The sequence below is a fragment of the Hemiscyllium ocellatum genome, chromosome 22 (assembly GCF_020745735.1).
Source record: "Hemiscyllium ocellatum isolate sHemOce1 chromosome 22, sHemOce1.pat.X.cur, whole genome shotgun sequence".
Lineage (NCBI taxonomy): Eukaryota > Metazoa > Chordata > Chondrichthyes > Orectolobiformes > Hemiscylliidae > Hemiscyllium > Hemiscyllium ocellatum.
This window is the reverse complement of record NC_083422.1, coordinates 16,396,029-16,413,044: the sequence shown is the minus strand read 5'-3', so window position 1 is coordinate 16,413,044 and position 17,016 is coordinate 16,396,029. Positions and strand designations below refer to the sequence as shown.

Below are 17,016 nucleotides of genomic sequence, written 5' to 3'. Positions count from 1 at the left end.
GGAAACAGATTTCTTAAAATGTGTCTAGGAGAATTTTTTAAACCCGTATGTAAAAGGCTTTACAAGAGAGGGGCTGGCCATGGACTTAAATTAAGGTAATGAAGCTGGGCAAGTGGTTGAAGTATCAGTGGGGGATCATATTGCATACAGTGATCATAACAATCAGGAATATAATGGACCTGAAATCAAACTTCTCAGCTGGGGGAAGGCTGACTTTTAATATTTGGCCAGAGTAGATTGGGAATAAATATTTTTAGGTAAATCTGTTTCAGAGCAGTAGGACGCATTCAAGAAGGAAATATGGAAAGTACAGGGTAACCGTCTTCTGATCATGGGTGGGCCCAGAAGATCCTGCGAATTCTGGCTTTCGAGGGATGTACAGGATTGGATAAAAAGAAAAGGGAATCTTGTGGTAGATTCCAAGGGCTCAAAACAGCAGAAGTTGTAGAAGAGTAGAGAATGTGCATGGGGAAAGGTTTTTTTAAAAAAAGGGGACATGAGAAAATAGTGGCAGGTAAAATAAAGGAAAATTCTATGTTATTTTCCAAGAACATTAAAGGTAAAAGTATAACTAAGGAAAGAGTATGTAAGAATCACAGTGGTACATTGCGTGTGAAGCCAGAGTACATAAGCTGGGTACTGAATGAATTTTTTTCTGTCAGTCGTCACTTGTGAGAGAGGTAATGTGGCTTGGAAATTAGAAGAAGGACTGTGATATATTTAGAAATTAACACAGCGATAAGGTTCTGAGTGGACTCAAAGAGTTAAGAGTGGATTAAATCTCCAAGGCCAAGGACAATGTATCCTAGACTGTAGAGTCATAGAGATGTTCAGCATGGAAACAGACCCTTTGGTCCATGCCGACCAGATATCCCAACCCAATCTAGTCCCACCTGCCAACACCCGGCCTATATCCCTCCAAACCCTTCCTCTTCATATCCCTCCAAACCCTTCCTCTTCATAACCCTCCAAACCCTTCCTCTTCATATACCCATCCAAATGCCTCTTAAATGTTGCAATTGTACCAGCCTCCACCACTTCCTTTGGCAGCTCATTCCATACACACACTACCCTCTGCATGAAAAAGTTGCCCCTTAGGTCTCTTTTATATCTTTCCCCACTCACCCTTAACCTACGCCCTCTAGTTCTGGACTCTCTGGCCCCAGGGAAAAGACTTTGCCTATTTATCCTATCCATGCCCCTCAGTGAAGCAAGGGAGGAAGTAGCAATGGCTCTGACAATAATTTTCAATTCCTCTCTGGCCACAGAAGGACTGGAGGACAGCCAGTGTGGTGTTATTAATCAATAAGGAAGGAAGGGGAAAACCAGGAAACTACAAGCCAATCAGTTTAACCTCAGTGGTGGGGAATCATTTGGAAGCAATTCTGAGGTACAGATTTAATCTGCACTTGGAGAAGCAGAGATTAATCAAGAGCCTCAGTATGGTTTTGTTAAGGGGAGGTCAAGTTTCACCACCTTGATTTGAATACAAGGGTGATGCATTCGACATAGTCTACTTGGACTTCAGCAATCCTTTTACCATGGTCCCGTTTGGGAGAGTAATTGCAAAGGGAAGAGCCGTGGGATCCGAGAAATTTTGGCAAATTGGATCAAGGATTGGCTACGTGACAGGAAGCAGAGGGTGACAGTTGAGTTTTTTGTGACTGGAATCTTGTGTTCGGTGGGTTTTCATGGGGATCAGTGTTGGGGCCTTTGCTGTTGTGGTGTATATCAGTGATTTAGACTTGAATGTAGGAGGGTTAATCAGTGGATGATATGAATATTGCTATGGTAGTAGGTAGTGAGGAGGATTGCCTGAGACTACATGAGGATATAGACTGGGCTGACCAGTGGTAAGTAGAATTCAATCTGGCTGAAGTGAGCTGATTCACTTGGGCAGGTCAAACAAGCTAAGTAATCCATGGTAAATGATAGGATTCTGGACTGCACAGAAGAACAGAGGCACCTTGCTGTGCATGTTATTGGTTCCATAAAGTAGCAGCACAAGAAAGTAAAATGGCTAAGAAGGCATACGAGATTTTTGTCGGATTAGCCAAGGCATGGAGTTTAAGAGGAAGGAGATTGTCCTGGAAATGTTTACTCAGGTTGTAGCTTAACTATTGTGTACAAATCTGGAATCTGCATTATAGGAGGGATGCGATTGCACTGGTGCAGAGGAGATTTACCAAGATGTTGCCTATGCTGGCAAGTTCTTAGTTATGAGGAGAGATTGAATTAACTGGTGTTGATTCCATTTGTAGGAAGAACCAACAACTAGGGGGCATCATTTTAAGGTAAGTCGCAGGAGATTTAGAGGAGAGAAATATTTTTCACTTGGATGGTCATGGTTATCTGGAACTCACTGCCCGTAAGGATGGTAGATGAGCAGGAGACTGGAAGAACACAGCAAGCAAGGCAGCACAAGGAGGTGAAGAAGTCAACATTTTGGGTGTAACCCTTTTTCAGCGTGACAGAGGCAGAAACCCTCCACTTTAAACAAGTAATTAGATGTCCACTTCCAATGCCAAGGCATACAAGGTTAGGGGTCAGGTGTTGGAAAATGAGATTATAGTTAGGTGGTTGTTTGTGACTGGTGCAACTGTATAGATATTTTATCATGTTAAAGGTGCTATATATTTGTTTTTGTTTGTTAAGATAACCTGTGCTGAGTTTTTTTTTAATGTACAGTTGCTTCATATTTAATCTTTTTTTCCCTCCTTCTCTTCAGTCTTGGTGGAGGAACTTTCCTTGGCCTGTGTTGCCTGCTTACTGGATGTGAAACCTTTGAAGAAGCTTTAGAAATGGCAGCAAAAGGAGACAGCACTAATGTAGATAAACTCGTTAAGGATATTTATGGAGGAGACTATGAACGGTTTGGCTTACTTGGGTGTGCAGTAGCTTCTAGGTAAGTCTGAAGTGAACAACCTGTTTGCAGTAATGGAATAGGATAGTACTGATGGAATCCTATTCTCTATACCTGGGCTGGGATAATATGCTCTCAATTATACTCAAATCCTGAGTGTATTCAGTTGTATTTATTAAAATATTAAATGAACATTTATTAGATTTGCTTATGCAAACAATTAGAGATCATTCTCCTCCTCCCCACAAACTATTGGGAGGTCTTGCAGCATCGAACAAACATTGCAGCCAGTAAGTCCTACCTGACTGTTCTTCCTCTAAAAATGCAGGGAGTTTCACTGGGTCTTGAAAGATTTCTGTCCATGGTATTGTTGAACCTTGAATTACGCACTGAATGCTGGCTTAAAATTTGCTGGAGTCAGACACATTTAGACTCCTCAGTTATCCTTTGTCATTTAGCTCAAATATATTGCTTTGTAACTACGAGCTGATGAGAAGCAACAGCTGAGAAATTGGATGAAGTAGTTACAATTGAGAGCATAGGAGAAAAGTAGAAAAGAAAATCTTGAAATTTATAAACAATTTACTGACACACAAGTGATCCCATGGTTGAGTTTCATTTGTAAAGTTATTAGCCTGTCAAGATTGTGTTACACTCCAGGTACATAAATCTAGTCATTGATTCCAAATGATCTATGCCAAGTCCTAACTCAGTATTTCTGTGGAAAGTTTAATTGAGTTAATGTTCAATATAGCAATGTGAAGAACCTCATAGGGAGGTTGAGGGTGAACTGCTGTATTGGCAAAACAAGTGTCTGCGTACAAATCATCTGCTAATTTGTACTGATTTGCAATTGACAGTATATCACTACCTTGCTTCAAGTTGCTGGAGGATTTGCACATTATTAATGGGAAGTCACGCATGCTTTTTGTTTGCTCTTAGGGCATATCCAAAACCTGTTACTATTAACAAGGAGGCAGGCTGGTGCAAATGTAATTGTTGCTGCTTTCAGTGCTCCCAGAATCCTGGCATGTACAAAATTGCAGAGGCAAAAAACCTATCGAAGCTTAAACAATGCTTTTTTCCTTGTGTGAGCTATCTCAAAGTTTGGTTTTAATCATTCTGGATAAATAGATGTTTCTGGCATCTATTGAGTATCCCAGAGAGAATCTTCTATCAACAATCCAACAGCTTCCTAGCAGCACTCACTGATTCAGTAAACTGTCGTAGGAAGATTTGAACTGGCATTCTCTGCTTTATCAATTCTGTCTGGGTATACCAATACAGTAGTCTGTCAATAATATTATTATACTCCTAAAGTAAAGCCATGAAAATCAGGTTTTGGTTGTAGCTAGAATGAAATTCTATCCTCTGCACTATTGTTGAAGCTTCTGAAATTGTTAATTGCTCTTAACAAGCACTGGATATTTCTGTGGTGGCCACTTTCACACACTTAAAATGAGGAAGCAAGACAATTGCCATTATATTCTGCAATACACCTGTATTCCTGATGCCAAATTATATTGTTAGACAGCTAATATAAAATTGGTACAGTTAGATAAGGGTGCGAACCAGTAATATTTTGGGTATTTTCTAATCAACCTGTTTAGAGGTGTTATTGCACATTTCCCTGGTTTGACTCACCAAAATGCAACACCTTGCATTTATCTAAATTAAACTCCAACTGCCATTTTTCAGCCCGCTGGCTCAGTTGACTAAACTCTTGCTGTATTCCCAGATAACCTCCTCACTGTTCACTGTCCAATCTTAGTGTCATCCACAAACTTAATAACTATACCTTCTAAATTCTCATCCAAATCATTTATATAAATGACAAATGAAGTTAACCCACCACTGTGACATTGCACTGGTCACAGGCCTCCAATCTGAAAAACAACCCTCGTACCATCACCCTTTGTCTTCTAATATCAAGTCCATTTTGTATCGAATTGTCTAGCTCTATCTGGATCCAGTGAGCCTTAACCTTACTCAACAACCTACATGTGGTACCTTGTCAAAAGCCTTGCTAAAGTCCAAGAAGACAACATCTATTGCATTGTCCTTATCTACTTTCTTGGTAACCCCTTCAAAAATCTCAAATTCATGAGACGTAATTTTCCATGCGCAGTGCTATGCTGACATCCCAAATGAATCCTTGCCTCTTCAAATGCCGGTAGATCCTGTCTCTCAGTATCCCATCAAATAATTTACCCACCATGAATGTTCGGCTCACCAGTCTGTAGTTCCCAAGCATTCTCCTGCAGCCTTTCTTGAATAATAGCACAAATTAACCACCCTTCAATCTTTGGACATTCCACCTGTGGCTATTGAAGATATAAATATTGGGCCCCTAGGGATTCTGCAATTTCCTCCCTAGCCTCCCGCAAAGTCCTGGGATAAACTTGATCGGGTCCTGAGGATTTATCTACCTTAATGTGTTTTAAGATTTCCAGCACAATCTTGACAGTAAATGCTGATGAGAAATATTCACTGTGGATCTCACCCATATCTGTTGACTCTGCATATGGATGACTTGCTTGATCTTTAAAAAGCCCTATTCTCTCCCTAGTTACTCTTTTGCCTTTGTAATTTTAGGATCTCTTTGGATTTTCCTATACGATATCTGCCAAAACCATTTCCTGTCTCATTTTAGCCCACCTGATTTCTTGTCTTTAATGTACTCTGACACTCTTTATACTCTTCAAGGAATTTCTTGGTCCCAGCTATTAATCTATGTCATATGCCTCTTTTTTTTCTTTACCAGGGCCTCAATAATTGTAGTCATCCAGAGTTCCAAACTCGTGACAGCCTTGCCCTAAACTCTTAACAGGAACATGTTGGCCCTGAATGCATAATTAACTCACTTTTGAAAGCCGCCTACTTACCAGACATCCCTTTGCCTGCAAACAACCTATCCCATTCAACTTTTGAAAGTTCCTAAAACCATCAAAATTGACCTTGCCCCAATTTAGAACTTTAAATTGGGGACCAGACCTGTCATTTTCCATAGATATTTCAATACTAATGGAATTATGGCCTCTGATCCCAAAGTGCTCCCACACTAACAATTCTGTCACTTGCCCAGCTTTATTTCCCAAGAAGTGGTCAGGTTTTCCTCCTTCCCCAATAGGACTATCTATATACTTCATGAGGAATACTTCCTGAACACACTTAACAAATTTCTTTCCATCCAAGCCATTAAAACTATGGCAGTCCCAGTTGATATTAGGAAAGTTAAAATCCCCTACTATTGCAACCTTTTACTCTTGTAGCTATCTGCGATCTTCTTACATGTTTGCTCCTCAATCTTCTGACTATTTGGGCCTACAGTGCATTGTTATTAAAGCAGTCTCTCACTTTTTAATTTCTCAGTTTTACACATGTAGACTCAATGGATGAACCCTCAAGAATATCTTCTCTCTGTACTGCCGTGGTGTGCTCTCTAATCAGAAATGCAACTCCCCCTCCTCTTTTGCCTTCCCTTCTATCCTTTCTATAACATGTGCAGGTCAGATGAATTGGCCATGCTAAATTGTCCACAGTGCTAGGTGCATTAGTCAGAGGGAAATGGGTCTGGGTGGGTTGCTCTTCAGAGGGTTGGTGTGGACTGGTTGGGCCAAAGGGCCTGTTTCCACAGTGTAGGGAATCTAATCTAATCTAATCTGTACTCGGAACCTTGAGCTGCCAGTCCTGTCCCACCCTCAGCCATGTTTCTGTAATAGCTATAATGATCCTGCCCCATGTACCCATTTATGTCCCGAGTTCACTTGCCTTACCAGTCAGGTCTCTTACATGAAAATAAATGCAGTTCACTCAGACTCCCCTTGCTTCCCGCCATGCTGTTGCCTATTCTGTCTAGTACTAGGATTACCAACGCTGCTTTTACTGTTTAATTTGCTTTCATTAACTCCTGTACTGTCCTTAACCTTCTCTTTTGTCTTTCCAATGCTCCCACCTTGCTGCAAGACTAGTTTAAACTATTTGGAATAGAACGGAAAAGGAAAAGTTCTGAGATGAGGGTAGAAAGATGTGCAGCACCAAAGGAGGAAATTCATCCTGTGCTGTGTTTCTGTCAACTGAAAACATTTTTAGCCCAATTCCACCTTCTGTCTGTCTCTCTCTCTCTTGCCCTCTTAATTAGAGCACTCCGAGTATTTTTTAAAACATGAGAGTTTCTGTGTCTGCCACCCATTCAGACCTCGTTCCCTTCCGAAGGTTTTTCTTTGGCTTCTTTCCTATCTTTCTATTGATTGCTATAAATCCCCTGGTTGTTGACCTCCAGAAATTTTATTAGGTTCTCCCATCCACGTTATCTCAACCTGCTCAATTTTATATGTCTCCTTCAAATCTTCCCTCAACTTCCTGTGTTGCAAGAAAAGCAATATTGTAATATTGCAGTCAAATCTTCCATTAGAATTTTATTGACTTAGTTCATTTGTCCAAACTGCACTGTTGAGATTCTCAATTTCTGGCAAAACCCTCATAAATCACCACTGATACACCAGCCCTCCTACAGTATAATCACATTCTTCCATTAATGCGGTAACTAGAATTGTGTATAGCAACCTAATTGTGGCCTAATTCAAAGTTATCTATGCTTCCAGTATGAACTTCTTCCTTCTATAATTGAAAATTTAGCTCTAAAGGAAAGTATTCCATATAAATTCTACTTGCCTCACTGCAACACATGGGATTATTAGTCCACTGACACAATCCATGAGCAAAATCTGAATTATTTGTCTAGAAATGTGACTACTATGCTACTACACTCTGGAACAGTTTGAGAAGTTTTTTATATGGAAGAGCTGAGCTGAATTAAATACTTGCCACATGAACATTAATAATAAATGCAACGGCTAATGCAACTAATAAATGTAGCAAGTTTGTCATATAGAATGAAGGAATGTGTAAGATATTAAATAAAGACTTTCAAAGGAAATGGATTACAAAAGTTGTGCATTGCAGATTCATGTAACCTATTCAAAGATCGATGATACTAAGGGCGTTACTTCAACTGAAATGACTGGGATCTTATGGCTTCTTTCTGAGGATGCTGAGATAAGCTAATAAAATTCTAATGGGGGATTTGACTGCAATATTACAAAATTATGTTGAAATGATAGCTGTGGTACATATAATGATCCTTTCCAGAAAATGAAACATAAGCAGTTAGACTATTAATATGATTAAGCTGTTGGACAGCAGTAATTAGTTGGAGTTGGCCATTCCTTAACCAACCTGATAGAATTCTTTGAAGAAATAATTGAGTCCATAGATATGAAGGAAGTGCAGTAGATATGATTATGGAATTTTAAGCATTAACACAGTAACACGTGAGAGGAAAGATAATGAATAATGGATGATGTAGCTGTAATTGGAGAATGGAAAAGTAGTTAACAAGCAGAAAGCAAAGGGCTCAGCTAAGAGCTGTGTTCCACAGAATTCATTGTTGGCATTACTATTACTGACTGTGAAAATGTGAATGATCTAAACGTTGAAATTGATTACTATTTTGAGATCTGTTGATAGCACCTTTTGAAAGAGGAGTGGGGCTTGTGTGAAGAATTGCAGTAAGTATTATGCAACGCACCAGGAAAAGCACTTTTGTCTAGGAGGAAGGCTAAATAGGTGATACATATAAAAATATGTGGAAATAAAAGATAAGGCAATGAAATATCACTTAAATAGTAAGAAAGTGAATAAAGGCTTAGTCTGTGGCATGGAATTACACAGGTCATTTGAGATAACAAAGTAAATAAATCCATTTAAAGATATTCAGTCTTTTGTCTAGAAAGACATAGAATAAAAAAAGGTCTGAAGATTGCAGATTAATTGCATTGATGGTGCTGTTTGTAGTTTTAAGCACCTCCATTATCGGAATAATTTTGAAGCAGTGGGATAGTGCAGTGGGGTTTCTTAAGTGATGAAGAGAGATTTGAGAAGTTGGTGCTTTTTCATTGGCCTTTAACTTTTCAATTCTAATCTGCTGGGTGTCTGCAATGTTACAAAGGCAAGAATGGAGAAGGAGTGACACACGTGGTTGAAATGAAATGTGCAAGTTTAAGACAATTTTTTTTAATTAAAGCTAGTTTGATGATCAATCAAACTCCAGTTTGTGTAAATAATCATGATTTGACCAGATCGAATGTAATTGCTTGGAAGTTGGCTAAATAACCATCTAAATTAAACTCAGTGCTTTTGCGTGATCTGTGAACTATTGTTCAATTATGTTCTGGCACTTATAGTAGTTTGCTTTGTCTGTGGGTGAACACATTGGAAAACATGAAACACAGGCAGGCAAAATGGTTCTTGAAAACTTAGAAATAACCTTTGTAAGCATTTGTTAATCAAGTTTGAGAAATATTTTAGATGCTGAGCCATCATAAGTAATCTGAAAATTTATTCTGATGTCTTTAGCCATAGTTTTTTTTAAATTTATGCAGCTTTGGTCACATGATGAGTAAGGAGAAGCGAGATTCCATTAGTAAGGAAGACTTGGCCAGAGCGACACTGGTTACTATTACAAACAACATTGGATCCATAGCTCGAATGTGTGCATTGAATGAGGTAAGCATTTGTTAATGGACAATGCCTCTTGCTTAGTTACAATATTTGTGTCAATTGCAGTAAATTGAGTTGTAAGTGTATCAGAGCAATGAAAAGAAGAATGGAGTCTGAATGACGGCAATCTAGAAAGGTCTATTTGTAATTGTTCATTTGTTCAAATTGTCTGCTAATTTAATATTTTGGTAGTGCTAAAGTCCAGTGCTTACTGCGTTTCACATTGTTGAATTCAAATAGTTGTAAATTTCAAACTGTTTTCAGCACAGCAAAATTGACTGATTAAAATAGACTGCGATGTGACTTTTTGCATCTTGCTGAAATTCAGAAACATACTGAAACATTCATTTTAGTCACTTGACACACAGGTTCTCATGTTTGTTTAAATGCATCTTTAGACCTGTCAGGAAATCTGAATGAGTCTATGAATTCATGATTCCATGTCAGTGCTTCCAGTTTGGGAAATGATTTTCCTGATTTCAGTCCCAATCCTTGCTTCAACTTATAAGGGACATCCCACTGAGAACAAACGTATATGAGTTAAACCATGTAATGTACGCCAACAGTTTTGATAGGAGCTAGAGAGAGATAGGTACAAAGTATCAAATAATTTTACTTCACATCTAAGCAGCCCATGCTAGATCATCAGTCTAAATTGGAGGTGTGGAAGCCAGGGCTAAATCAACTTCTTAGTTTTATAGTTGATAGACAGTAAGAGCAAATAATATCCATTAATATACTTTCTGCATTGTAGGATGTTAATTGGTCTCATGGAGTTACCAAATAGTTAAGCATTTTCTCAACACAGAATGCAAATGAATTACTGATGGTGAATCACTTGTAATGGGTCAATGCCAGTGAGCTTGATTGAAAACCAATTCTGAAACTATAGTCATATGTTTATGTAGGTTGCTGGTATGCCAGTAGGTGACAATATCATGTTACAGGGTACATACACTTGTACTCCAGTAAAAATGGAATGTAACTTGTGGGATAGATTGGTCAGGTATGAATATCACTCCTTTAAAGAATGATGACAGCTGAAGAGTCGACATGTTGGCTCATAAATAGCTATAATTAGTGAACTCCTTACAATTTCAGAAGCAGTAACTGGACACCACTTCCTTACTTACCATTCTCCTATGGAATTCAAATGGTTTAGTCTGATCCACGTCAGCTGAAAACAAACAGTAGACATTTCTATCACGCAATGTTCTTCGTGCAGAGTCAGTTTAACCTTTTTTAATTGTAATGTACACTACAGCTTGCTGTTGCTTCCTGCAGTTCTCCTTTTGAGGAAACTAACACCAACAGTAAGCCTTAGCTGGAAGAGAAGGTGTGGGTTGGGCCAGGTCAGCTGGGCTATAATAATCATTGCATGCTGCTCCAACATTAAAGGTTTAATTTCTGCAAGAGAACAGGGATTCCTGCAAATGGCACTTCTGCAGAACCAAAGAAGCATTTTTTTTAGTCTAATCTGCCAATAAATGCACCTGGATTCTGTGGGTCTTTGACACATTGTTGGACCTTGCGTTATCATTCATGGTTTGGTTTCTGCTTTAATCACCACCACCCCACCCCAGCCCCTCCAACCCATCCACCCATCTTGTTCCTCTGTCAGGAACAGGCCATTCAACCTCTCAAGCCCATTCAAACATTCAATTAGATCATGGCTGACCTCTACCTCTGCTCCATTTGCATGCCTTTCCTTTATATCTTCTTCTGCCTTTACTTGACGAACATCTTTCAATCTGAATAGAAAAATCTGTTGTCTTGGAATCTGCAACACTTCTAGGGTGAGAATAAGCGGTTAACACTGTGGCCTAACTATAGTTTTAAGATTGTACCAACAGTGATTGCATCCTATGTATGAAGGTAAAGAGAAAAGCAACGTCTTCTGTTCATCCACAACTGCAAATCTGGCACCATAAGACGATTACTTTTCTTTGTTGTTTTTGGAGTCAGTGAATGACTGCACACTTAACCCATTCCCCACAGTTTTTAACACTCATTTATTGTCTCTGCCCATCCTAACATTTTTGCTCAAATGTGCACAATTTACTGTACTAATATCTTAATGCCATCAGCAAACATTGGCATGTAATGTTCTATTCCCTCAACCAGTTTGTGTGTGGTTAAAAAAATTGAGCCAAGTAACAACTTCTTGTGAGATGCAGCTAATCAGTAAATTATTTTATCTTGTTATCTTTGTTTCCCATCTCCCAGCCATTTAACTAAATGGCCTTATGGTGGATAAATCACCTGGACCAGATGGACTACACTCCAGAGTTCTAAGGGAGATAGCTGAAAAGATAGTGGAGGCATGAGTGGTGACCTTTCAGAATTACTAGAATAAGGGAGGGTCCTAGAGGACTGGAAAATTGCGAACATGACACCCCTGTTTAAAAATGGAGTAAAGCAACGACTGAAAAATACAGACTGATTAGCCTCACCTCAGTCATGGGTAAGATTCTGGAATCTGTTGTGAAGGATGAGATTTCTAAATACTTGGAAGTGTATGGTAAAATAGGGCAAACTCAGCATGGTTTCATCAAGGGGTGGTCATACCTGACAAACCTACTAGAAATTTTTTGAGGAAGTAATGAACAGGTTAGACCAAGGAGAGCTAATAGGTATTTTCTACCTGAACTTTTCACTTTATACGTTAATGGTCAAGATGAGGGAACTGAGGGCATTCTGGCTAAGTTTGAAGATGATACAAAGATAGGTAGAGGGACCAGTAGCATTGAGGAGGCGAAGAGGCTGCAGAAGATTTGGACTCATTAGGAGAGTAGGCAAAGAAGTGGCTGATGGAGCACAGCATAGGAAAGTGAGAGGCCATGCACTTTGGTAGGAAGAATAGAGGCATGGACTGTTTTCTAAACAGGGAGAAAGTTTGGAAGTCTGAAGTGTAAAGAGACTTGGGAGTTCTAGTCCAGGATTCTCTCAACATAAACTTGAAGGTTGAGTCAGTTGTTAAGAAGGCAAATACAATCATGGGATTTATTTTGAGAGGACTTGAATATAATATTCTTCTGAGGCTCCACGTGGCTTTGGTCAGACCACATTTGGAGTACTGTGCACAGTTTTGGGCCCCATAACTCAGGAAAGATGCACTGGTCCTGGGGCGTGTTCAGAGGAGGTTCATGAGAATGGTCCCGTGAATGGAAAGCTTAACGTATGAGGATCATTTGAGGACTCTGGGTCTGTACTTGGAGTTTAGAAGGATGAGGGGTCTATTTGAAACTTACACAATACTGAATGGACTGGCAGAGCGGATGTTGGGAAGATGTCTCCATTGGTAGGAGAGATAAGGAGCCGAGTCCACAGCCTTAGAGTAAAGAGAAGACTTTTTTAGAATGGAAATAAGGAAAAACGTCTTCAGCCAGAGAGTGGTAAATCTATGGAATGGATTGCTGCAGATGGCTGTTGAGGCCAGGTCATTGAGTATATTTAAGACTGAGATAGATAAGTTCTTGATTGTCAAGGGGATCCAGGGTTATGGAGAGAAAGTGTCGAGAAACTTTATCAGCCATGATTGAATAGTGAAGCAGATTTGATGAGCTAAATGCCCTGATTTCTGCTCCAATGTCTTCTCGTCTTAGCCTACATCACAACATTACAGTAAAGTTTCCTTGCTTTGATTTAGTGAAATCTTTTATTTCTGGAGCTTAATCAAATTTTTCAAGTCCATCTGACAGCATCCAGTAATACTTGTCTATTCACCATGCAAGTATTTTGACAAAGGTATGATGTGTCTCTCACAGATCCATCCAAAGCAGCTTATAACCATACAGGCATACAGCATGGAAACGGACCCTTCAGTCTAACTAGTCCATGCTGACCATGTTCCCAAACAAAGCTTGTCCTACCTGCCTGTGTTTGACCCAATCTCTTCTTCCCACCCCCCCCCCCCCACCCCCAAAACCTTTCAATTCACGTATTTATCAAAACTTATTTTAAACATTTGTAACTGTACCTGCATCCAATAATTCCTCTGACACTTCATTCCACACGCTAACCACACTCGGAATGTAAAAAAAAATTGCCCCTTGTGCCCTTTTTAAATTTTTCTTCTCTCACCTTAAAAATATGCTCTAGTTTTGAACTACCCCACATTAGAAAAAAAACCATTGTTAGTCACCTCATCGATGCCTCTCATGATTTCATAAACCTTCGTAAGTTCACCCTACAACCTCCTATGCTGTCATGAAAAAGTGCCAGCCTATTTTTTTTTTAACTCGAACCCTCCATTCCCGGCATCATTCTGGTGAATCTTTTCTGAATCGTCTCCAATTAAATAATGCCCTTCCTATAACAGCTTATTCTTGTCATAGTACTCTGGGATTCTTTTGCAGGACTATGCTTGACAGAAATTGTACATTGCACAGAGCAAAGCAAACGCATCTTCCCACTGCCTGATGTGGCACAAGACATGTCTCTGAAGTTCTCCAATATTCATTACCTTGCAAGTCTTTTTTTGCCACTCCTATATGTGTTTCCACAGTGATAACACTGTTTCTCCAATGTAGCTGACAGTGTGGCCCCAATTTTATCTAAATTTAACTGGGTGGAAGGTGTTACATGGGGTCAACCCTCCTGCTTAATTTAAAACCAGCAACACAGAAAAGATTTAACCTGTGCAATAATCTATAAAAATTTGAGTGGTCAAGAACTATTTAAAGTAAAAATTAATAACTTTATTTCTTAAATGTATAACAGCGAATAATTAACTAACAACTATTTACAATTCCGTACTCTAACCTATCTGTTCTTCCCTTCTATAATACTAATTCGATAAACTCCCCATTAAGATTTACAAAACAAAACTTCTTATCTCACAACCAGGCAGCTTTCGGTTTTTTTATCATCTTGTGTCGTGTCGTCGTCTTAGGGATTCTGTATCAGAGGTTACTGATCGGTAAAGGTACTTTTAAGAGAACTATTTTTCAGGCAGTCTGTTTACATGCTGGGGCTTGGCAATTCGCCTCTCAACTGTTCAGTTTTTCGCGGGTCTCATACCCCAGGGCATCGGATTGTTATCATTAGCTTTTAAGATTGTCAATATACTCAATTCAAACTTGATTGGAATTTGGTACTTTTCGGGGTAAAGTTTGAACTGATTGGCCTAATTCAAATCTGTTCTTTGTCATTTCCAGGCAACCAGCTACTCCAGTAGCTGGAACACCTGCTACTTGCGTCTTCTTGAGAACACTTGATGCTGTCACTGCTAGCTTTTAACTCTCTTAAAAGGTGTAGTTCACCCACATCTTCATAACATCTCCTCCCCCTTAAGAAAAATGAACCATCATCTATTTTTTAAACACATTACCCTAGTATACAGATAACTTTAACATAAGTTTGCTGTAACTTCTTCCCAAATACCTGTGTAACATTAAATAAAGACAAATCTCACCTAAACACTATCAGTTAAATCCACAATAATGCATCTGAGATTGCATTCTTCTGTCCTGCAACATGTGTGATTTTTAAATTAAAAGTCCTTAACATAACACTCCAACAAAGTAGTCTCTCATTCTTACCTTTAAAATGTTTTAAGAATGTAAATGGATTGTGGTCAGTGTACACAACTGTCTCTGACACCTTGTTCATGAAATATACATTAAAATGTTGTAAGGTCGGTACCAAATTCAATAGTTTCTTTTCGATTGTGGAGTGTTTCCTCTGGTGGATGTTGATCATCTTGGAAAAGTAACCATCTGGCAGTTCAATCCCATCCTCATCTTCCTGTAGGAGTACAGCTCCAACTCCAATGTCACTAGCATCTATGGAGACTTTGAAAGGTTTGGTGTCGCTAAAACTGGTTTGGTGGTTAATATCAATTTCAAATGGTCGAATGCTTCCTGACATGGTTCTGTCCGCAGCAACTTTGTGTTCTTCAGCAAATCAGTTAACGGTGCCACTACACTGCTGAAGTTTAGAACAAACTTCTTATTGAATCCACTGAATCCTAAGAATTGAAGCACCTCTTTCTTTGAGGTTGGTCATGGGAATTCCTCTATCGCCTTCGTCTTTGCATTCCGTGGGGTCAGCCTTCCATGACCGATATTATGTCCCAAGAACGTCTCCTCTGCTTTCGCGAATTCAGTTTTATCTAGGTTTATCACTAGTTTTGCTTCTCAGAATTATTCAAAGAGGTCTGTCAGCTGTACCATGTGGTCTTTCCAGGACTTACTTAAAATCGCTACATTGTCCAAAAAAACTGCACGGTTTGTTAACCCAGCCACAATTCTGTTCATGAGTCTTTGGAATGTGGCACATGTGTTCTTCATTCCAAAGGGCATCACTTTAAACTGATATAGCCCATTTGTGGTTACAAACGCAGAAATTTGTTTCACCATCTCTGATAAAGGGTGCCTGCCAGTAACCACACATTAAGTCCAACTTAGTGATGTAACTGGCTTGTCAGACTTTCTCGATACAGTCCTCCAATCTAGGAATTGGATATGAGTCCAATTTTGTAACTGTGTTGATCTTCCGATAAGGCACGCAGAATCTTTGAGTCCCGTCCAGTTTGTGAACTAAGGACATTGGCGAACTGGCTTGATTCAATGATGTCCTCGTCGAGCATGACCTTCACCACCATCTGGACCGGTCTGGCTTTGAAAGGATTAAGCTGATAGATGTGTTTTATCGGAGCAGTATCCCCTACGTCGTCTTCATGTGCAATAGCATTAATCCTTCCCATCTGATTCTTACATATGTCCTTGTACAGTAGTAACAAATCTTCCAACTCTGTTCTGTGTTCCTGAGATACATAGCTTACTAACCAATCCTACTCCTCAAGGACTTTTTCATTTTTTAATCTATTTTGAGGCATCTCAAAATCCATATCATCTGGAAATTGATTCCTCACTCTGCGGGGCAGTAACTAACACCTGTTTCTCCATAACATAATGTGATTTCAACAGGTTCACATGAATACTCGATACTTTTTTTTTAATCTGGCATCTTTACTAAATAGTTCACCTGAATCAACTTTTCTCCATTTGATAGGGACCTAAACCTGGCTTTGAAAGGGTCTCCTATCACAGGTAACAGTACTAACACGTTATCCCCTCTGGGAAATCATCAGCGTCTCAGAGCTTTTATCTGCTACCAGTTTCATTCTATTACTGTGCCCTCTTTAGGTGCTGTTTAGTAACTCAAATACTCGATTTAATTTCTCCCTCACCTGCGATACGTAATCGAAGTGTGAGATCTCTGACTTTGGTCCTGTCAATTTTTCTTTAATTAATGATCACTTCATGATCGAATATTAATTCAAAGGGAATAAACTGTGTAGATTCGTTGGGGCATCTCTAACAATATGAATGGGTTACCTTTTATCTCAATCATTTGGGTAATCCTGACAGTATGCACTCAACGTGGTCTTCAAGGTCTGATGTCACCTTTCTAAAGCTCCCTGGGATTCAGGCTGATATGCACTGGATTTAAAGTGCTGTATACCTAAGTTATCCATAAGCTCTTTAAACAGCTTAGCAGTAAAAATTAACCCTTGGTCCAACGGAACCTCTGCGTAGCCCATTCCGTGTGAAGAAAGTTACTAACTCCTCTCCCACCATTTTTGC

At 39.3% G+C, this 17,016-nt stretch overlaps 1 protein-coding gene across 3 annotated transcripts in view; it reads left to right on the top strand.

Moving 5' to 3' along the window:
- Window positions 1–17,016, top strand: part of LOC132826222 (pantothenate kinase 1) — a 102,156-nt gene that overhangs the window by 73,597 nt on the left and 11,543 nt on the right. For all 3 annotated transcript variants that reach the window (XM_060841899.1, XM_060841898.1, XM_060841900.1), the window contains 2 exons: window positions 2,729–2,905; window positions 9,307–9,430. In XM_060841899.1, the coding sequence (XP_060697882.1) occupies window positions 2,729–2,905; window positions 9,307–9,430 (301 nt within the window). The remainder of the gene's footprint in view (window positions 1–2,728; window positions 2,906–9,306; window positions 9,431–17,016) is intronic.